This window comes from Scyliorhinus canicula, chromosome 13 (genome assembly GCF_902713615.1).
Source record: "Scyliorhinus canicula chromosome 13, sScyCan1.1, whole genome shotgun sequence".
Lineage (NCBI taxonomy): Eukaryota > Metazoa > Chordata > Chondrichthyes > Carcharhiniformes > Scyliorhinidae > Scyliorhinus > Scyliorhinus canicula.
Window position 1 is genome coordinate 82,236,176 of NC_052158.1, and position 22,177 is coordinate 82,258,352.

The 22,177-nt window shown below is 47.5% G+C and overlaps 1 protein-coding gene across 4 annotated transcripts in view; it reads right to left on the reverse strand.

Moving 5' to 3' along the window:
• The window catches only part of ngef (neuronal guanine nucleotide exchange factor), a 122,083-nt gene that overhangs the window by 91,001 nt on the left and 8,905 nt on the right, over positions 1-22,177 (reverse strand). For 3 of the 4 annotated variants that reach the window (XM_038816469.1, XM_038816470.1, XM_038816468.1), the window contains exon 2: positions 18,929-19,211. In XM_038816469.1, coding sequence (XP_038672397.1) covers positions 18,929-19,154 — 226 coding nt within the window. In that variant the 5' untranslated portion in view covers positions 19,155-19,211. Of the gene's footprint in view, positions 1-17,973; positions 18,041-18,928; positions 19,212-22,177 lie in introns of those variants that run through there. The other variant, XM_038816473.1, reaches the window with a different exon arrangement.

Here is a 22,177-nt window from a genome sequence, read left to right on the forward strand (position 1 = left end):
TGCATATTTCTATATTAATGATCTAAAGATTATTCATTTGCAGGCATTCAGACTGCATTCCTATTATTAGCGCATTCCACGCAACTTAAGTCCACCTCCAGCTTTCTGCAATAATAACCAATCAACCTTAAAGTTAATTTTATTTCTGGTGAGTCATGAAACTATGCAATTTATTTGCTTCCAGTACAAATACAAAAAACTGAAACATCTCTTTCAATTTATCAGCACTCAAAGAACACAATTAAGACTAAAATTTATTGCTCTGAGGTTCAGTGCTGCACTATGATGGAGAGTATATTCTGTATCAATCCTTTCATCCAAATTGATGTGATATGAAAAATAAGTGGATAAAAGTCTCTGGCACAGCAGGAGTTAACGTGGGACTGAGATACAGGGTGGGATTCTCCGATTGCCGACGGCAAAATCGCGTTCGTCCAAAGGCCGGAGAATCCGCTTTTGCGCCGAAATCGGGGCGGCGCCGTTTTCCGGATGCTCTGCTCCCTCAGAAACAGCGTACTCAAGGTGTACGCCGCACGCCATTAGGACGGCCTCAGGACGTCACTCCAGACCCTCCCCTGGTGCTCTGTCCCCAATGGGCTGACTTCCTGACGGTGTAGGTTGCGTCTTCTCACAGTTTTCGTGGACATCGCGTGGCGGCTGTAGACTCACCACCCCAAAGGCGGCCAATGATTTAATCAGAGACCATAAATTTGGGGGAGAACTGAATGTTGATGGGAGATGGAAGAGCTGGAACAACAGAGATTGGAAAATCGAGGTATTGTGGAAGCTTGAGGGTTGGGGGATTTTTTCGGGTGGGGTGACATTGTCATTATGATTGTGTGTTAAGGGGCAATAAGGTTGTAAGGGGGAAATTGCATTCCCCCCCCCCCCCCCCCCCCACCACACCGTTTGTGGTGTTTTTTTCTTTTGGAGTGGGTGACCTGCAGAACTGTCTTTGTTTGTGTGGGTGAGGATGGGGTCCACGGTGAACCGTTTGCACAGACCAGGGAGGATAGGGCGGAGTAAGGGATGGAGGGGTAGGTTGGAGGTCTTTCGATAGGTGCTGCCTGGTGGTAGGTAATGCTGGAGAACGGAAGTGAGGTGGGGGAGATGGCCGTGAGGGTTGAACAAGTGGGGGCCGGAGAGAGGAAAGGGGGAGCAATTGAGGGGAGGGGTGGGAGGGGTGGAGGGAGGGGGAATGCGACGTGGCAGTACTGGAGAATGAGCATGGTCTTGGGCAGAGAATAGGGCCATCTTGGATTAGCCCGGTTCAGGGAGAATTGAGAGGGAATGATGACGGTTGGTAGAGGGGAGTGGAAGCACAAGCCTCTGGTAAGGTTTGTAACATGGAATGTACGGGGACTGAATGGGTCGGTGAAGCAATCTTGGGTCTTCATGCACTTGAGGAGCTTGAAGGCGGGGGTAGCCTTTCTGCAGGAGACGCATCTCCGGACGAAGGATCAGGTTAGGTTGAGAAAGGGATGCGTGGGTCAGGTATTTCACTCAGAGTTTGATTCAAAGTCGTGGGTGTGGCCATCTTGCTGAGCAAGAGGACGGGGTTTGTGCAGGCCAAGGAAGCGTGGGACCTGGAGGGGGGAGGTATGTGATAGTGAGCGGAGTGTTGGAGGGGACGCCGGTGGTGCTAGTGAACGTCTACACGCCGAATTGGGACGACGTGGGGTTTGTGAAGGGATTGCTGGGAACGATTCCGGACCGAGACACACATCTGTGCGGTCGGTAATTAGAGGTTATGTGGAGTTGAATCAAAATGGGGGCGGCCACATCTTGGGAGGTTTTGAAGGCCGTGTTTCGGGTGAGGTTATTTCGTTCAAGGCCCACAGAGCTAGGAGGAGGAGGGAGGAGTATGGACGGTTGTTGGACGAGATAGTCGAGGTGGACAGAAGATATTTGAGTACCCCCACCAAGGAGGTGTTGGCGAAGAGAAGGCTACAGGGGCAGTTTGATAGGTTGACGATGGAGAAGGTGATGGAGCAGCTATGGAGGGCGGGGGGGGGGGGGGGGGGGGGGGGGGGGGGGGGTGTGGTGTGCAGAATGAATATGGCGAGAGGCGAGCCATATGCTGGCCCATCAGCTACGGAGGTACGCCGCATCCAGGGGAATTCAGGGGGTGCGGACAGGGAAGGGGGAGTAGTGTCGGAGCCGGGGAAGATTAACGAGGCGTTCAGGGAGTACTATGAGAAATTATATAGGGACGAGCTGGGTGCTTAGGAAGGGCATATTGCGCGGTTTTTGGATGGGCTGGAATTCCCAAGGCTGGATGAGGAGAGGAGGCAGGTGCTGGAGAAATCGCTAAGGCTGAGGGAGGTGACGGATAGTATAAAATGGATGAAGCTGGGGAAGGACCAGGGGCCAGATGGCAACCCAATGGAGTTCTCTAAAGAGTTTGCAACAGAGTTGGCATCCCACTTGCTGGAGATGTTTAGTGAGGCGCTACAGAAGGGAGAGCTACCGGAGACACTAACCCAGGCTTCGATCATGCTAATCCTGAAGAAGGGGAAGAACCTGTTGGTGTGTGGGTCATATAGGCCCATTTCACTGCTAAACGCGGATGTGAAAGTGTTGGCCGAGTTAGTGGTAGAGAGGATGGAAGGATGCGTTCCAGGGGTGGTTGCAGAGGACCACACTGGTTTCGTAAAAGGCAGGCAGCTTTCCAGTAACATCAGGAAGCTATTAAACATGATTATGACCCCGTCAAAGGGGCGGCTGCCAGTGGTGGTCGTCTCTATGGAGGAGAAGAAGGCTTTTGACTGGGTGGAGTGACGGTTCCTGTTTAAGATTCTGGAAAGGTTTGAGTTTGGCCCGACTTTTGTGGTGTGGGTGCACCTATTGTAAGTGGCCCCGGTAGCAAGTGTACAGACAAACGAGGTGAGTTCACAGAGTTTTAGGCTGCACAGGGCAACGGGGCAGGGATGGCCACTTCCGCCACTGCTGTTCATGCTGGCGATAGAGCCCTTTGCATGGCCCTTAGGGGGTCAGTAGAGTGGCAGGGGATTGTGATGGGGAGTAGGAGCCCCGGGTGTCACTGTACACAGACGACCTGCTGCTGTTCGTGTTAGGGGCTGGTTTAGCACAGGGCTAAATCGCTGGCTTTTAAAGCAGACGAAGGCAGGCCAGCCGCACGGTTCAATTCCCGTAACAGCCTCCCTGAACAGGTGCCAGAATGTGGCGACTATGGGCTTTTCACAGTAACTTCATTTGAAGCCTACTCGTGACAATAAGCGGTTTTCATTTCATTTCAAATTTTTCATTTTCATTTTGGGTGTATGGGGAGAATTATGGACATATTAGAGAGGTTATAAGTTGAATGTCGGAAAGAGTGAGGTGTTTCTGATGAATGCAACAGGTCGGGAACCCAATCTGGGGGCTTTGCCATTTAGCGTAGCCAGGGACAGGTTCAGGTATTTGGGCGTTCAGGTGACAAGGGAGTGGTCATTGATGCACAAATGGAACATGAAAGTGTTGGTGGAGGAGGTTAGTAGGCACTTTAGGAGATGGGCTACACCTGACACTGGCAGGGAGGGTCCAGGTGGTTAAAATGAATGTCCTGCCAAAGTTCCTGTCTGCATTCCAAACCCTTCTGATCTTCATCGGAAGACCTTTTTCTGGAAACTGGATGCAGCAATTTTGGAGTTTATATGGGCGGGAAAGTACCTAGGGTGAAGAGAGCCCTGCTACAGAGGTAGAGGGCAGAAGTTGGCTCTACCAAACCTGCTGCATTACAATTGGGTTGCAAATGCAGAAACGGTGAGGTGGTGGTGGTGGGAAGGAGAGGGGTTAGAGTGCGTTAGGATGGAGGAGGAGTCCTGTCGAGGGTCCAGCCTGAGCGCCATGATGACGGCGTCACTTCCGCTGGCACCGAGCAGGTATACGGTGAGCCCAGTGGTGCAGTCCACGATTAGGGTTTGGAACCAGTTGAGGAGACGCTTTAGGATGGAGGGGATGTTGGTGCTGACACTGGTGTGTGGGAACCATGGGTTTACCGGGGGAGACGGATGGCATGTATATGAAGTGGAGAGAGGTGGGGCTGGTGAGGGCAAGGGATCTATATCTGATGGGGAAGTTTGCAGGTCTGGAAGAACTGCAGGAGAGGATGGAGCTGTCGAAGCGAAGCGAGTTCAGGTAAATGCAAGTGAGGGACTTTGCGTGGAAGGAATAGAGAGGGTTTCCCAAGCTGCCTGAGTATACCATGCTGGAACAGTTGCTGATCCCGGATGTGGAAGGGGTAGGATTGGGAATATATACGGGTGGCTGGGGGAGCAGGGAGAGCGCAGGTGGTGAGGATTAAGGAGAAATAGGAGGAGGAGCTCCGGGTGGGGGGTGGGGGGGCGGGAAGGTTGGGGAATATGTGAAGTGAGGCGATGCGGAGGGGAAATTCAACCTCCTCGTGTGCGATTCAATTTAAGATTCTGTTGGAACGGTGGTCGATAACGCCACTGAGGGTGGTGGCCTGGCTGGGGGACCTGTACAATTTTCTCCGGCTGGAAAAGAATCAAGTTCGAATTGAGGGGATCAGTGGCATGCTTTGGGACACGGTGGGGACTGTTCATGACAATGTTTGAGGAATTGTCAATGTGGAATCCAAGCAAAGGTCCTGGCGATTAGAATTGAGGACTGCGTACCGGAGGTGATTGGGGATGATCAGACAGGGTTTGTGAAAGGCAGGCAGCTGACAGCTAACTTGAGAAGATTGCTTAATGTGATCATGATGCCCCCGATGGGCAAGGAGGTGGAGGTAGTGGTGGCAATGGACGCTGAGAAGGCCTTCGATCGGGTGGAGTGGGGCTATTTGTGGGAGGTGCTCGGACAGTTTGGGTTCGGGGAGGGACTGGTTAATTGGGTCAGACTATTGTACCAGGCCCCAAAAGCTAACATTAGGACGAACAGGGTAATGTCAGATTATTTCAGACTACATCGTGGGACCAGACAGGGATGCCCACTCTCCCCGTTGCTGTTCGCGCTGGCCATAGAGCTGTTGGCGATTGCGTTGAGAGCTGCGAAGGGGTGGAAGGGAATAACTGGGGGGGTGGAACATAGGGTCTCTCTCTATGCGGACGACCTGCTTCTGTACGTGTCGGACCCACTGGCCTGGATGGAAAATATACTGGAAACATTGAGGAAGTTCGGCCGGTTTTCAGGGTACAAATTAAATATGGCCAAGAGTGAGATGTTTGTGGTGCAGGCAAGGGGCCAGGAGAATAGACTGAAGGAGCTGCCATTTAGGCTGGTTGAGGAAAGTTTCCGGTACTTGGGGATACAGGTGGCACGAGACTGGGGCAGGTTGCACAAGTTAAATTTGACTAGAGTGGTGGAACAAATGAAGAGGGAGTTTCGGAGATGGGATGCACTCCCGCTGTCACTGGCGGGGAGGGTGCAGACTGTAAAGATGACAATCCTTCCTAGATTCCTGTTCATCTTCCAGTGCCTCCCAATCTTTATCCCACGGTCCTTCTTCAAAAGGACTGGCAAAATCATCATGAGCTTTGTTTGGGTGGGAAAATTCCCGCGGGTGAAGAACGCGATGCTTGAAAGGAGCTGCAGCGAGGGAGGGGTGGTATTGCCGAGTCTGATCAACTATTACTGGGCGGCTAACATTGCCATGATAAGGAATTGGATGGTGGGTACGGGGTCTATCTGGGAGCGGGTGGAGGCGGCTTCGTGCAGTGGCACCAGTTTGGCAGCCCTGGTTATGGCTCCCCTACCGCTGTCGCCGGCCAGGTACTCCACCAGCCCGGTAGTGGGGGCAGCCCTGCAGATATGGGGCCAGTGGAGGAGGCATGTAGGGGAGGTGGGTGCATCTGTCTGGGCTCCAATATATGATAACCATCGATTCGCCCCCGGGAACATGGATGGTGGGTTTCGAACATGGCGGCGGGCGGGGGTGAGGAGGGTGGGCGATATGTTCCTGGAGGGGAGCTTTGCGAGTTTGAGGGGCTTGGAGGAGAAATTTGGGCTGGTAAGGGGAAATAACTTTAGGTACTTACAGATGCGGGACTTTGTCCGCAGATAGGTCCCATCCTTCCCTTGCCTCCCGCCAATAGGGATCCAGGACAGAATAGTCTCCAGAGGAGAAGGAAGAGAGGGTTGAGTCTTGGATATTTACAAGGTGCTCATGAAGGGGGGAAGAGTCCCAGACGGAGGAGCTGAAACTCAAATGGGAGGAGGAGCTTGGCGGGGCGATAGAGGACGGGCTGTGGGCAGAAGCCCTGAGTAGGGTAAACTCAACCGCAACATGTGCCAGGCTCAGCCTGATTCAGTTTAAGGTCGTTCACCGGGCCCACATGACGGTGGCTCAGATGAGCAAATTCTTTGGGGTAGAGGACAAGCGTGCTAGATGCGCGGGAGGACCAGCAAACCACGTTCACATGTTTTGGGCATGTCCTAAGCTTAGGGGGTACTGGGAGGGATTTGCAGGGATCATGTCCCGGGTGCTAAAAACAAGGGTGGTGATGAGTCCAGTGGTGGCAATTTTCAGGGTTTCGGAAGACCCGGGAGTCCAGGGGGAGAAAGAGGCCGATGTTTTGGCCTTTGCTTCCTAATAGCCCGGCGGCGAATACTGCTGGCATGGAGGGACTCAAAACCCCCGAAGACCGAACTATGGCTTTCGGCCATGTCAAGTTTCCTGGGTATGGAAAAAAATTAAGTTCACCTTGAGGGGATCTGTACTAGGCAACCATTCATCGACTTCTTCGCGGGAGAGTGAACGTCAGCGGGGGGGGGGGGGGGGGGGGGGGGGGGGGGAGATTCGAGTAGAGTAGGAGAGATAAATAGGCGGGTAGTGTCTATGGGAGAGAAGCGGGCATGTGCAGTGTGGTTTGATTGAAGTATTGGTTTTATGTTGATGTTTGCACATTTTTGTTATCTGTAACTGTTTACAATGCCGAAAAATACCTCAATAAAATTGTTTTTTTTAAATGTTTGAGGAATTGTCGAGGGGGTGGGGAGGAGGAAGGGGAGGGGGTGGGGGGGGGGGGGTGAAAGGGGGAAAGAAATTGCACAAACTGTGAACTGTGGGGTATTGATAATGTTTTTTGATTCATGTCTTTGCACTTTTGAAAATGTTTTTTAAAAGTGAATGACCACAAAGTGCAGAGTCAAAGGACCTAGCAGGGTGAACAAAAATCATTCTGTTCCAAGTCAGGACTACGTTAAGAAGCTTCAGTGCTGTTAAAGGATCAGACCAGCTTATTCCCAAAAGCACCACAACTAGCCCAGGTTCAGAATCAACGCAATACTGTGTGGCGACCCAGAGTGCTGTTAGAGAAAGTGGAAGCTTTAAAAAGTTCAGCCAAAGCCAGGGATCCATTGTAAAACACCTGAAAATGCACCGATATTGCAGGTAAGCGATTGCTCATCATTGTAAAAAGCTAAACTCCAAGGAGGCCAGGACCACCATTGCCGTGGGAACGCATCAAAATGTGACAACACTGATAAACACAGATAAAACGGTTACTGTGATGCCAGCTTTAAAACCTGCGCAGCATTTAAAGGTGTACTCACCTGAATTTTAAAGTAACCAACAAATCAACATTACCAGACTAATTTAACTGATCCAAGTGTTATGGGAGAGGCGTTTTCAGAACCCCAAAATGTATCATGGAGTTCAACCAACCTCCCCCTTTAATGTATTGTTGCTTTTGAAGCATACGGCTTGGTCTCCAGGTGTGGTATTACAATTATGGACACGTAGGTTTTTAAACACAAAACAATGTTTATTCCATGAATTCAACTTAACCTTTTAAATAAACATTGGATCACTTAACACCCCTTACTTCAAAGATAACCCCGAAAATAATACAACACTAAATAATCCCTCAAAATGTTCCTTCAAACCTCCAAAAGACTTAACAGCTTTAAACAGAAACACATCAGGTTAAAGACATTACTATTATGAGTTTAAATCACCCAAATGATTCAGAGATAGTCTTTCATGGCAGAGATCACAGCAGTTCCAGCTCATTGCCAACACAGACACACCCAAGCTCTTTTCCTCAAAACCCGGCTTTCTCCTTTCAAACAGCTCACAGCAAACCAGCCAGGCACTTTTCAGCTGCTCTCTCTCAAACTGAAACTAAAAGCAGAAGTGAGCTCAGCTCCCCCCACCCTCTGACATCACTTCAGTAATATTAGCTGCTTCACTTCTTAAAGGTACATTGCTTAAACATCCATTTCTTAAAGGTACTCTCACATGACACAAGGGCCAGTCGAAACATAAAATTGAGAACTTTGGTTATGACACATGATAGCTTCAAGAGAAGATAAAAAGACAGAAGCCGAACAAGTGAATGCACTACTTTATTCGATAGATCCATTGGCTGATGATATTATTGCGAGGCGGGAAGTAAACAAACCCTCAGATAAAGTTCTAAAATAATTTGATACATTCTTTCATCTAAGAAGCAACAAAACTTTAGAGATAACAAAATTCAACAAACATGTCCAGCACGGTGGCACAGTGGTTAGCACTGCTGCCTCACAGCACCAGGGCCACGGGTTATATTTCAACATCAGGTAACTGTCTGTGTGGAGTTTGCACGTTCTCCCCTTGTCTGCATGGGTTTCCTCCAGGTGCTCCGATTTCCTCCCACAGTTCAAAGATGGGCAGGTTAGGTGAATTGATCATGCTTATATAGCCCAAAGGTTAGGTGGGGTTACGAGGAGAGTGGTAGGGGATTTGGCCTAGAAGAGGAGTTCTATCGGAACAAGGGCTTGAAGGGCTGAATGGCCTCCTCTGCACTGTAGGGTGTATATGATTCTGTGATAACAGCCTGTAGAACAGTTAACTCTTGACTGAGGGCTGTGACTATGGCGCTCTCAATTCAGAACTCATAAGAGTAAAAATTGTTGTTGGAGTAGCTGACAATGCCCTTTCAGACATACTACAGGGCATGGAAGATCTGACTCGAGAATAGGTCACCCAGAAAGTCAGGTAGTCTGAAATCCACTACAGCACTGAGTTATTTATGTGGGGAAAGCCAGCCCTGGTACAAAACAACCCCAACTGTCCAGCTAGTAAGCAACGAAGGGGCAGAGAGACTCCAGGCTAAGGATGGCAATATCCAAACTGATCACAAGAGATTGCATGACCACACCAGCAGTGGGGAACCAAACAACTTCACAGGCAACAGCAATATCCAGAAATTTCAGTGCAATGTTCCAACTGGAATTACCTGGGGCACTTCAGAAAGTTATGTAAAGTTAAGACACCCAAATGGGTGGAGGATCCCAAGGCAATCCATAAGACAGAGGTACCACATCAGGAAGAGACCCGGCTATGCTTCTTGGGTGAGTTCGAAGAACCTGGATTCTTTTTTTCGAATGCTGCCATCTCAGTAAATGGTCACCTCGCCAACTTCAAATTCGACACGGAGCCAGTGTTACATTCCTCTCAGATGAGAAACTGAGACTGAGGGACCTCTGGCTACAAACAATAGACACACAACTCCACAGGCTCTACAGGAAGACTTGGCTTTTGTTCATAAGCATGACCCTAGAACCACTAAGGTATGGCAACAAGCAGATATTCCGAGTCATTTGAAACCAACTTGCTTCTCGCTTGAGCAAAGATGCTTATGTTGCCCTTAACCTTCTTAAACTGGCAGAAGACATCAAGACAGCCTCTGTTAACTACTTGGAACGGCAAGTTCCCAAGAGGCTCAACAGCAAAGAGACTCTCAACTTGGACTTCAACTCTGAATTGTCTTCACTCCTTCACAGAGCCAGTTTGTCCAATTTATTTGCAGGCGGCAGAAGCTCCCCTTGGTCAGCTGAAACATTCAGATAATTACCACTGTACCTTGAGTAGAAGACACACAGGAAAATTACAGGAATGAACCCCAACCCCAAGCTACTGCGGTTGCTGTCACGCTGCTTGTAAACAGCACAACACAGCATAAACACTGCAATCTTCAGTCAATGCATAAAGCTGCAAGACGATGCTGGAATAAGAAACTCACGACCATCAACTTGTCAGAGCAAATGTCAATGGGGCACAGAGAAAGCCAGGAGAACATAGTGTCATGATAATGCCAAACTGCAATGTGAGCCCACTGATGAGGAATATATAAATGACCGGGGGGGGGGGGGGGGCACCTTCAACACACACAAAAATTATGGAGTTATGGCAGACTGTACGGAAAAAGAAAAACTGTTTTTTACCACAAACAAATGGAATGAATATTCTCTCTGGAAATAATGGGACAAGTCAGTGGTCCCCGGGCAGAGCAGATTGTCAAAGAGAACGTCAATTCCAAATAGCGGAAAAGAGTGAATCAGAAGAAGACAACTAAGTGCCAGGCTACAACGAAAACATCGAATCAACAAAGGTCACCCAAATTTTTTTTTTTTTTTTTTTTTTTTTTTTTTTCCTGTTATACCTGGAATTTTAATCACATTATAATAGAGAGAAATCCTAAAGTTTTGTTACACTGTATCAGCAAGCATAATTGTATTCGAGCATTCCAATTTCATCCATCATGAAACAAGTCTATTATTTTAAATAGCAGCACTAAAACACATTTAAAGGATATTTATAAATGCACACAAATATGGTTAAAATTTTGAATTTAATAAAAATAGGAGTGCCTATCATGCCAGAAAGGAATAATATAAAATGGAATGAATTAGTGCCAGTTTAATTCACATATTCTGATGTCTAAATATATGCACAAAAGAAGCAATTTAATACAAATTACTGAGAATTCTTTCTCGTGAGTTGAGAATAATGGATAAAGTGCATTAAGTAACTTGAAAAGTTTGAGTCATTTTTCAATCAGTTTCCCAATAATTGAAAGAGTTATTTTATGAATTGCTTGAATTTTATGTATATTTCAGAATTAATTTTGAACTTTAATCTCCAGTTGACAGACAAAGCCTTGGAACCAGCGCTGTGTTTCAAAAATGATAGTGTAATGTTTATCAGCCCAAAGATAAGACATGGCGATCATGTGGGAAATTATTTTTTTTTTTATAAATGTTTTTATTCAGTTTTCGTATTTTATATTGAACAAATTACAAATTGTTAGGAGAGAGAAAAAAAAAACAAACAAAAACAAACACGCAAAAATTAACATACATATTTACAGGTAAGCATCTTCGTAGTAGTAACTGCGCCCCCCCCCCCCCCCCTCAACATGTTTATTTAGCTTGGTTTTGGGCCTTAGCTAGCCATCGAACCCCCGTAACGAACCTGTAGCCCCCCCCCCCCCCCTCCCGCTACCTTCCCCCGACTATTCTTCCTCTTGTACATTGGCCACAAATAGGTCCCGGAACAGTTGCATGAATGGCTCCCACGTTCTGTGGAAGCCGTCGTCCGACCCTCGGATGGCAAATTTGATTTTCTCCATTTGGAGAGATTCCGAGAGGTCGGACAGCCAGTCCGCAGCTCTGGGCGGTGCTGCTGACCGCCAGCCAAACAGGATTCTACGGCGGGCGATCAGGGAGGCAAAGGCAAGGGCATCCGCCCTCCTCCCCAGGAATAGATCTGGCTGTTCTGAAACCCCGAAGACCGCCACTATCGGGCATGGCTCCACCCTCACTCCCACCACTTTGGACATTACCTCGAAGAAGGCTGTCCAGTACTCCACGAGTCTGGGGCAGGACCAGAACATGTGGGCGTGGTTGGCCGGGCCTCTTTGGCACCGTTCACATCTGTCTTCCACCTCCGGGAAGAACCTACTCATACGGGTTCTTGTTAAGTGGGCTCTATGTACCACTTTTAGTTGCGTCAGGCTGAGCCTTGCGCACGTGGAGGTGGAGTTGACCCTATGCAGTGCTTCGCTCCAGAGTCCCCACCCGATCTCCATCCCCAGGTCGTCCTCCCATTTCCTCCTTGTTGCGTCCAGTACGGTGTCGTCCCTATCTACCAGTCGGTCATACATGTCACTACAGTTCCCTTTCTCTAGGATACTTGCGTCCAGTAGGTCTTCCAGTAGTGTCTGTCGTGGCGGTTGTGGGTACGTCCTTGTCTCCTTTCGTAGGAAGTTTTTGAGCTGCAGGTACCGTAGCTCGTTCCCCCCAGCTAGCTGAAATTTCTCTGTCAGTTCGTCCAGTGTTGCGATCCTGTCGTCCGTGTATAGGTCCCTGACTGTCAGTGTCCCCCCGTCCTGCCTCCACCTTTTGAAGGTGGCGTCGGTCAGTGCTGGTTTGAACCTATGGTTGTTGCAGATGGGAGCCCTGTTCGACATTTTGGTCAGGCCAAGTTGCTGCCGCAGTTGGTTCCAGGATTGGAGGGTGGCTGTCACCACTGGGCTGCTGGAGTGTTTGTTGGGTGGGGATGGGAGTGCTGCCGTGGCGAGGGCCCGGAGGGAGGTTCCCATGCAGGAGGCCTCCTCCGCACGCACCCACTCAGCTTCTGGCTCCTGGATCCATCCCCTTACTCGCTCGGCTGTTGCTGCCCAGTGGTAGAATTGTAGATTCGGGAGGGCTAACCCTCCCCTGGTTTTTGTTTTTTGTAAGACCTTCTTTGGGATCCTAGCATTTTTACCCCCCCATACGAACGCCATGATGAGTTTGTCCAGCGCTTTGAAAAAGGCCTTGGGGATGTAGATCGGAATGGATCTAAACAGGAAGAGGAACCTGGGCAGTACGTTCATTTTGATCGTCTGAACTCTCCCCGCGAGGGAGAGCGGGAGTGTGTTCCATCTTTGCAGGTCCTTTTTAACTTCCTCCGTCAGGCTGGTGAGGTTCCATTTGTGGATCCCTTTCCAGTCATGGGCTATTTGGATCCCCAGGTAGCGGAATTTATGTCGGGCTTGTTTGAACGGCAGCCCCTTTTGTGCTGCCCCCCCCCCCCCCCCCCCCCTTGCGGGTGTAATGGGAAGATCTCACTTTTGCTCATGTTGAGTTTGTAGCCCGAGAAGGCTCCAAACTCTTTCAGGAGCGCGATGATTCCGTCCATGCTGCTTTGTGGGTCCGAGATATAGAGGAGCAGATCATCCGCATAGAGTGAGACTCTGTGCTCTCTACCTCCCCTTCGGATCCCCCTCCAATTTTTTGCTGCCCTGAGCGCGATTGCTAGCGGTTCGATTGCTAGTGCGAACAGCAGCGGGGACAGTGGGCATCCTTGTCTGGTGCCCCTGTGCAGCTGGAAGTATTGGGAGTTGGTATTGTTGGTCTGTACACTCGCCATGGGAGCGTTGTACAGGAGCTTTACCCAAGCTGTGAACCCTGTTCCAAGCCCGAACCGCTCCAGTACCTCTATGAGGTATATCCATTCGACTCTGTCGAAGGCCTTTTCTGCGTCCAGGGAGACGATCACCTCTTGTGTTCTCTCCCCGGAGGGGGTCATTATCACATTCAACAGGCGCCTGATGTTCGCGGTCAGCTGTCTACCTTTGACAAAGCCCGTCTGGTCCTCTGTGACCACCTCAGGTACACAGTCTTCTAGCCTTTTGGCTAGGATTTTGGCCAGTATTTTGGCGTCTGCATTCAGCAGAGATATGGGTCTGTATGACCCACATTCCGTTGGGTCTTTGTCTTTCTTAGGTATCAGCGAGATTGAGGCCTGTGCTAACGTGGGTGGCAACGTGCCCCTAGCTAGCGAGTCTGTGAACATCTCCCGCATGTGCGGGGCCAGCGCTGTCGCAAATTTTTTGTAGAAGTCCGCCGGGAATCCGTCCGGTCCCGGCGCCTTCCCCGCCTGCATGGAGCTAATGCTCTCCATGATCTCTCCCAGTGCTAGTGGTGCTTCCAGATCCCGTTTTCTGCCCTCTCCCACAACTGGTATGTTCAGTCCGTCAAGAAACCGGTTCATCCCAGCCTTCCCCGTTGGGGGCTCTGAGGTGTACAGCTCTTGGTAGAAGGCCTTGAAGGTTTTGTTAATCTTGGGTCACCCAAATTAACAGAGCCGACCACTCCACTAGAGTGAGATCTGGAATTGTTAAGCCCCCAATCCATCTGAATTTATAAAGTCTGAAACTTGAGGTGAAGGAGCTGATGCAGAGAAGGGGTAGCATGACCGTAATGTAAATATGTTGGGTAAAGACTTTGGGAAAGCTATGATGTAAGGGTACCTGGCATAGCATGAGTTAATGAGGGAGTGGGAAACAGTATCGCTCACAATGCGATGTAAAGAAACCCATGACCCCAACCTAGAGCCTGTATGGACTGGACAGAGACCTGTGAAGTAACAAGCATGGAGTTAGCTCATAGTGTATGCTATACCTTGTAATAAATGTACATATATATCTTTTATCAACAAATAGTTAATTTTCAACCAACTGGGCAGGCAGTGGTCTAGTGGTATTGTCAGTAGGCTGGTAAACCAGATACCCAGGGTGATGCTCTGGGGACGGGGGTTCGAATCCTAGCCGTTGGTGAAATTTGAATTCATTAAAGATCTGGAATTAAAATGTCTAATGATGGCCATGAAGCCATTGCTGATTGGTGTAAAACCCCAACTGGTTTACTAATGTCCTTTAGGGAAGGAAATCTGTCATCCTTACCCAGTTTGACCTACGTGTGACTCCAGACACACAGTAATGTGGTTGACTCTTAAATGCCTCTGAAATAGTCGTGCAAGCCATTCAGTTCAAGTGTAATTAGGAATGGGCATGAATGCGGGCACGGCCAGCGATGCCCACATCCAATAAAAGAATTTTTAAAAACAAGACACTTTGTGAGACTGGCTGAACATACAACGATGAGATTACAAGATGTTGATAACGGCTTTGATAAAGTTCTTTCTTGAATTTTTGCGGCGAAACCTTCAAAATAAATTATTAAGTGTATTGAGATGCAGTAACCTAATAAAGGTGTTTCAGTCCGCCAATAGTGTGTGTGGGAGTGAGGTTGGGAGTTCAAACTGAAACTTTTATGATTTTCTTTTTATAAGGCCACTCCTTTTTTCAAAGCAGCATGCTTATCAGTGATAGAATACAGACATAATGAGAGCTCCTCTTGAGCTTGTTATGCAATTCACCCAGTGAAAACTAATTAATTGGGTTTGTGCTATTGAATGTGTACCAGGATATTGCAAAGAATATTAGAGGAGTTATTGGTAGATGAGTAACACATCACCAGTACCTGAATTTCATACTTTCAAACTGTTGTCTGTCAAAGGTCTTTGGGCGGGATTCTCTGTTGGCTGACACCGAAACACGTTTGGGCGAAGAATAAATTCCGATGCTAAATTCGCGGTGGGCGCCGATTTGGCGCCAAATCGCTATTCTCCCTCACCTCGACAGCGCCGTCAAGGCGGTCCGGAACACATGTACAGTAAACTCTGTTTGCATGTCATTAGCGGGTCCAACATGGTATTCTCTGGGGCCTTTGTGATGGTCCACCTCTGATGGGCCAAGTTCCCGATGCCGCAGTTCACTTGTGCTTTTAAAAATCGTGAAACCAGTATCATGGCTGCTGAGGGAGAGAGAGGGGGTACGGAAAGTGTCCAATATTGCCATAGTTTGATGACAGTTGTGCCACTGGACGGCGGATTTCTGCCAGGGCCAGGAGGAGTAGCGGGGAGAGGGGGGAAGGGGGGGGGGGTGGCCAGGAGGTGGGCTAATGGGTTGGGGTGGACGGGCACAGAAAACCATTGCTGCAGCCGACAAGGCAGCCATTGTGCTCAAAGAACACAAGATGCAACCTGTCATAGACTAATAGACTGGGGCCGTTCCATTTCATGACAATAAGGGGAACGTGGAGCAACCAACGCTCGTAGGTCACAGAGGTGGGATTGAGCCCACTGTTAGTAGGCATTCTTCAGTATACGTTGCAAGGTGAGCCGCCGAATCAGTTAAGGTCAATTCACTCACCCGAGGCAGCTGCGGTCAAACGCGCTGTGTAGGACCACAGAGACAGCCGCACCAGTATCCAACTCCATGCGGAGAAGGTGTCCATTGACATGAGGGATCCGAATGGGAGCGACATGGGGCTCAGCCAGGCAGTTGAGCTGCATTTCCAACATCAGCAGCCTCCTCACGGTCATCGATATGGTGGGCCCAGGCACATGGCCGATGAGCAGCAAGGCCCGAGCGGACAGGATGTTGACTATTGGATGACTACAGGATGCGGATGACATGGCCAGTGACCTCTGTGGCCACATCTCTCACATGGTGCACCATCAGCCTCGACTGAATCCGATGAGGGCATCCGCTGAGGTTTGGGGCCGAGTGCCTGCCCGCGACTTGTCCTCGGCAGTGTAAGCTGTGGAGGGGGGGCATTAACTTTCATCCCCTGTAGTTCTTGTACACCCCAGGCTGCACTTTCCTGGGACAGAGACATTTGCAATGCTTGTTGGAAAGTTAGTGACCCTGCACCCAAAAGCTGCTTCTGGATTTCATGATTGTTGATCCAATAAACTAAATGGTCCTGAAGCATATCTGCAAGAACAGGCCTATAATCACAATATTTGGCGATAGTCCTCAACGGGGATACATACTCAGCGACTAACTCCACCCCAGACCGTTCCACAGTATTAAACCGATACCTTTGCACAATGGCTGTAGGCATACGGGTAAAATGGTCTCCCACAAGTGTGACTAGCTGGTTGAACGCTACCGTATCCAGTGCTGCTGAAAATGGGAGACACCGAATGACACCGAATGTGTGAGCGCTGCAGGCTGTCAACAAGATTACGGTTTGGCCGTCATTTTTGATTATGTTGTTGGCCGTGAAGAAATATCAGAGTCATTCCGTATATTGCTTCCATGACTCAATAACGGGGTCAAACGCATCTAATCGACCAAACAGAGATATAGTGTAGACAAGTATACCTTAGGTCGAGGCAAATAAAGTTTTCAGAAACGGCGTACGTGGCAGATTAGCACGTCAATGGCTCCTGGTTTTTCTCTCATCCTTGTCGCCAGTTTAGTAACAGCAAAAGGAGTCAGTCAAGTAACCAACAGAAAATTAATTATTAACACAATAGTATGAACACAAGGAACCCAGTTAAAAGTCACCGGTCCTTTCTCTCCGTCAGCAGTTACATTCTGGCCGACCTTATATACAATGTAACTCCGCCCTGCTGTTCGTGGGGGCGTTCATACTCCTCGAGCCACGCGGGGAATATTAGCAACCTTGTCCCATGTGGGTTTATACAATTACAACACTAAAACAAATCTATGTATGATGTACATCTTTTCATCAATCACTTTTAGCGCCAACATTAACCCTATTGATCCCTTGGTTAACCATGTACTATGCCACAGGAGATATGTTAGCTAAAAAGGAGAACCTTCATAGATTTAAAAGCTATAACCCAACCTTGTGTTCTAATTATTTTATGGATGTTTAAATTTTCAAATAAAATAGATTAAATTGTTTCTCGAGTGATCTCCATTACATAAGCCTTGTGGAAAACGTCAATCCAATTCTATATAGCACACTGGGTGACACATTTACAAATATTATCTAAATGGGACAAATCATATTTTCTAATTGCTGAATTATTGAGTTACTCCCCTCATTTTTCACTTAGTAATTGGGCCACACGTTGCTCTTGATGTCCCAGAGTTGAGCTTGGTCTCTGTTGAGTTAGCTGATCTCTGCTGTGTGACCTGTAGTTAGCCCAAACTAGAGAAGGAACAAAACCAGCTTTGATTCACACTTATGATGCTATCCAGTCTCCATTTTTGAAAATGCTTGTTTGTCGATTGGGGTTACATGACTGTGATGCATCATGTAGATAAACTGCCTTTCAGTAAGGGAGCGTTAGACAGTGCCAGTGAAATTTGATTGCCAATCCCGGGGCCACATTTGTATAAATGCCTCCTGTCTGTTACTATTCTGTATATTACAACAGAAATAAGCCATTTACTCAACCAGGCCAACCTTTATCAACGAGTGTTCATCCGCACCTTAAGATTTTTTTACTGTATTGGAACAAATTTTCATATCAGAGATCAGACTCTTAATATGAGAATGATTTTGAACAAAAAAAATCCGAATACCTGAGTTGTTTTTTCAAACAGAAACATTTTTTATATGTAATGCAAACAGAAACCATCCTCATACCTGAGTAGCAGAGTGGGTCTGAACTGTGTATTCTGAGTGAAAAGCTTTGGAGATGTTGCCTGGACAAGCTGACTGCGAGCTCTATGCGCTTACAGTATTTCACCGTGAGCAAGAGCACTTTAGATCATTAATTATTCTTAAGGGGGCACAGTGATTATGAAAAAAACGTTTGTCAAACGTTTATCTGCTGCAATGCAAAGGCGCAAATCTTTTCACAATGCACCCTTCGGTCATGTCACTTGCATAGGACTTTTTCACAATAAAAATAATGGTGGTTGTTCTATTATTATGCCTCGCTAATCGCCAAGAGACTGCCCCTTTAACAATATAAACAGCAAGACCACTGACTGATGGATAAAAGTGCAGTACAATTTATTTCATATAACGTGGCCTGATTGCATAATGTTCATTGATGTCTCAAGTATTTTTGACTCCACCAATTGTTCCACTGGCAAGGGTACAATTCTGTGTAGCATAAACCTGGAAGATCCCAGATTTGATCCTTGGTCAGTGTTGGGTTGGATAATCTCAGCTGGGGCAATAGTGGATTGGTCATACCTTCCTTAAGCTTCCCAAGATTTCCACTCTCCATTGCCATTCAAAGAAATCTGTATGCATGGGGGTGCCCAGTGAGAACAGGTTCAAATGCCACATGGCTTGGTGGTGTCCTCCATAATTGAGTAACCTGCTGACACTCACTGGCACACTCACGTCTGACTAATGAGCAATTGAGCAAGGTCGCAGAAGGCAATTTGGTCCCCACAAATTTTCATCTCAACATAAGTCAGGAGAGAAGGGGAGAAAACCGAGGGGAGTTTTTAAAAACAAATCAGTTTAGTTATCAGCTGTAAAAACATGGAAATCATTAAATATTGCTATTCTACAGTGAGGTGACGTGACCATTCTGTGACCCACCACATTCTATTGATTTTAATTGTAGATCTCAGTAACTTACCATCTGTTAGTTTTGGTGCTGGTTCAGCCGGACTCTTGGTATGTCGCTTCCTCCTCATGGATCGGTAAAATAAAGAATTCCTGCGAATGGGTACGTGCTTCTTTCCTTCTCGCTCGGAGTCATCAGCATCATGTTGAGTGAGATCAAGATCCCTATTATCACCGGGAGCATCATCCATTTTCACTGCACCAATCTGCTTCACACTGCTTTTACTGCGTGTTATCATCCCTTCAAGCTGATCCCCCTTTGCTCTGTTGTTCCTGTTGAATCCATACTGGGTAGCCTTGGTAAATGGAAAGAAATGTAAGATTACGTTTGTAATCCAGTGAATATTTTACTTCAAGCTGTACCATAGTTAGTTCACCTCAGATAAATGGAGAGATTTCAGAAAGAGCTATCGAAATATTGTCAGTAACCAGCATGAATTCATCTTCGTTACCATGACAACTAATAGCACTGTTACTAAAGGAGGGTACAGTAGGTGGGAATGTGTTCCAAACCAAATAAGAAATCTGGTTCTATCTGTTGTGGTCCAATTCAGTTAAAATTCTGAAATAACAGAACTTTGGCACAGGTGATTTGTATCAGTTAGCCTGCACCTTTAAGAAAACTTCCCTTTCTGCATGCCATTTTTACTTGCCAATCTGTATATATGCAATGCCAGCGTCTCTATTTATTACAATACAGTGTTTAACCGACATACCACAAATTAATATACCTTCACCATACTTCATTATGGATCTTCTGATAAATGACCAGAAAGATGATACTGCTAAGGGAATTAAACATACATATTTTTACAATCTGATCATCTTTTAATTCAGTATTTCCATGGAGATCTGTATGATGGGATGGAGAGAAGCTGTACAACAGATTTATCCAATTACAGCATTATGGGGTATCCATTTCCTTACAGGCTATGAAGCTTTATTACTGCTTTTTACACACCAACACTTTCCTTCGACCTTACTGCTCCATCATTTTCAATGCTTTCTTTTCATTCTGAGAACTCAAAGCTGCAAGAAGGAAGCAATATAAAACATTGAAAGCCCGCTCAAACTCTACAATCTGGATAGGTGCAACATCAGGGTTTGCATTTAAGAATTGGATAATCACCCAAGATAAAATGGAGGGCCGGATTTTCCCATTTCCCAAAGGGTAGACAGAAATCACAGCAAACACGTGCATTGGCACGGGCTTAGGTGGGTGAAAGAAGAGGGATCTGCGCGGTCAGATTCAAAGAAATGGGAAATTAAGGACACAAAGGCTGATTTTCGGGCTTGAGGAAGTTACAAAGCTGGGATGAGGCCTTTTATGTTTAAGGAACAAACTGTGGGTCAGTGAGACTGGGAATAATGGTAATATGGGCCTTGATGGTGGACAGAATAAAGGCAGCGGGTTTTGGATCAGCGGTAATTTGCGGAATATGTGAAGGATGGTCAGGGTAACATTGAAGTAATTGACCTTGGTTTTAATGGGGAGTGGCATCCAGTGTCCACTTGGTTTTAATGGTGGTACTCTGACCACAAATGCGGTGGGCAGTTGTGGCCCAGTAAAGAGAGAGGCTCAAGGTTTCCTTATGATAATTTCCTTAAAATTACACTTGCCAAAAATTACCTGTGGGGCCTCTTCTGGCCTGATCCCTGCCTGTCGTGGAAGCCATCATTGATCCCTCAATTAGGCTTCCAACTATAGTTGTAAATCAGGAGAGACCCTGCTTTCTTTTTTTAAATTTTAATTCTTTTTTGTTCCAATTACGGTGAAATTTAGCATGACTAATCCACCTACCCTGCGTGGGGGGGGGGGGGGGGGGGGGGGGAGGAGAGACCCACACAGATACGGGGAGAAGGTGCCTACTCCACACGGACAGTGACCCGTGGCTGGGATCAAACCCAGGTCCTCGGCGCCATGAGGCAGCACTGCTAACCACTGCGCCACGGTGCTGCTCTGGGACCCTGCTTCCTGCCTGGAGATGTCCTGCTCACCTTCTCAATACAACAGGTTAACATCTGGAGGCAATGAGAAGAAAACAGGTATGGAGGGAATAAATTACAGGTTTCATTTTAGCAGCCTGGTTTTCATTGAGCAGGGGGAGGTAAAATGGGGGCAATTGAGTCTGGAGTTGAGAAGGAGATTGATGAGGGTTTCAGTGACTGAAGTAGTGGTTGTTACAGAGGTGGAAGCAAAATGATTTTGGGATGAAGAGGATATCCTCGGTATCCTACAAGGTAAAATAAGCAAAGTACTGAGGAGGCTGAAAACTGAAACAAGAACAGAGGATGCTGCAAAACAATTAGCAGGTCTGGCAGCATCTGTAAGGAAAGAAAGCAGAGTTAACGTTTCGAGTCCTTTGACTGTCAGAACTGAAGGGAGGGAGAATGTGTTAGATGCTGTGAAAGATTGCAACAAAAAATAGCAACTTTAAAAACAAAAGAGTTGGGGCGTTGGTGGGGGGAGGGGGTTGTGATTGCATTGAGGGAATACATGCATGTGATTTTTTTTTTAAAGGGGTTTCACATGGAGGAGAGAGGCCACAGTCTGAAGCTGCGTCCCAGGGGCTGCAACATGTCCGACCGGAAGATGAGATGCTGCTCCTCTGGTTTGCATGAACCGGGCTTCACTGGAGCATTGCAGAAGGCCAAGGGTTGGCATGAGGACGAGATGCTGAATTAAAATGGCAAGCAACAGGAAGGTTGCGATCATGCTTGCAGACTGAGCGAATGTGTTCCGGAAAGCGGTCACCCAGCCTGTTTTTAGTCTCCCCAGTGTAGAGGAGACCACATTGGGAGCAGCAAATACAACAGACCAAATTGGTGGAAATGCAAGTGAAATGTTGCTTAACCTGAAATGAGTGTTTGAAGTCTTGAATGGTGGGAAGGGAGAAGGGAAAGGGGCAGGTGTTGCACGTTCTGTGATTGCAAGGGAAGATCCTGTGGGAAGGGGATAGTAAGTTGGATGCGATGGAGGAGTGGACCAGGGTGTCATAGGGGGTAGCGGTCCCTGCGGAATTCTGACATGTTACTATGATACCAAGGTTGAAAAACAATCTGGTTCATTAGATGGTGGATCGGTGAAGGGGAATAAAATCATTGATCGGATGTGAACGTTAAGATAGTTGTGAAACTTGACGGGTTTTCCTAATGTTTAGCTGCAGGAAACTACACTCACCCAGAACTAAATGCAGAACAAGCAGTCTGGATAGCACAGAGATTGTATTGTGAGGGATAGTTGGGTGGGCATCACTGAAGC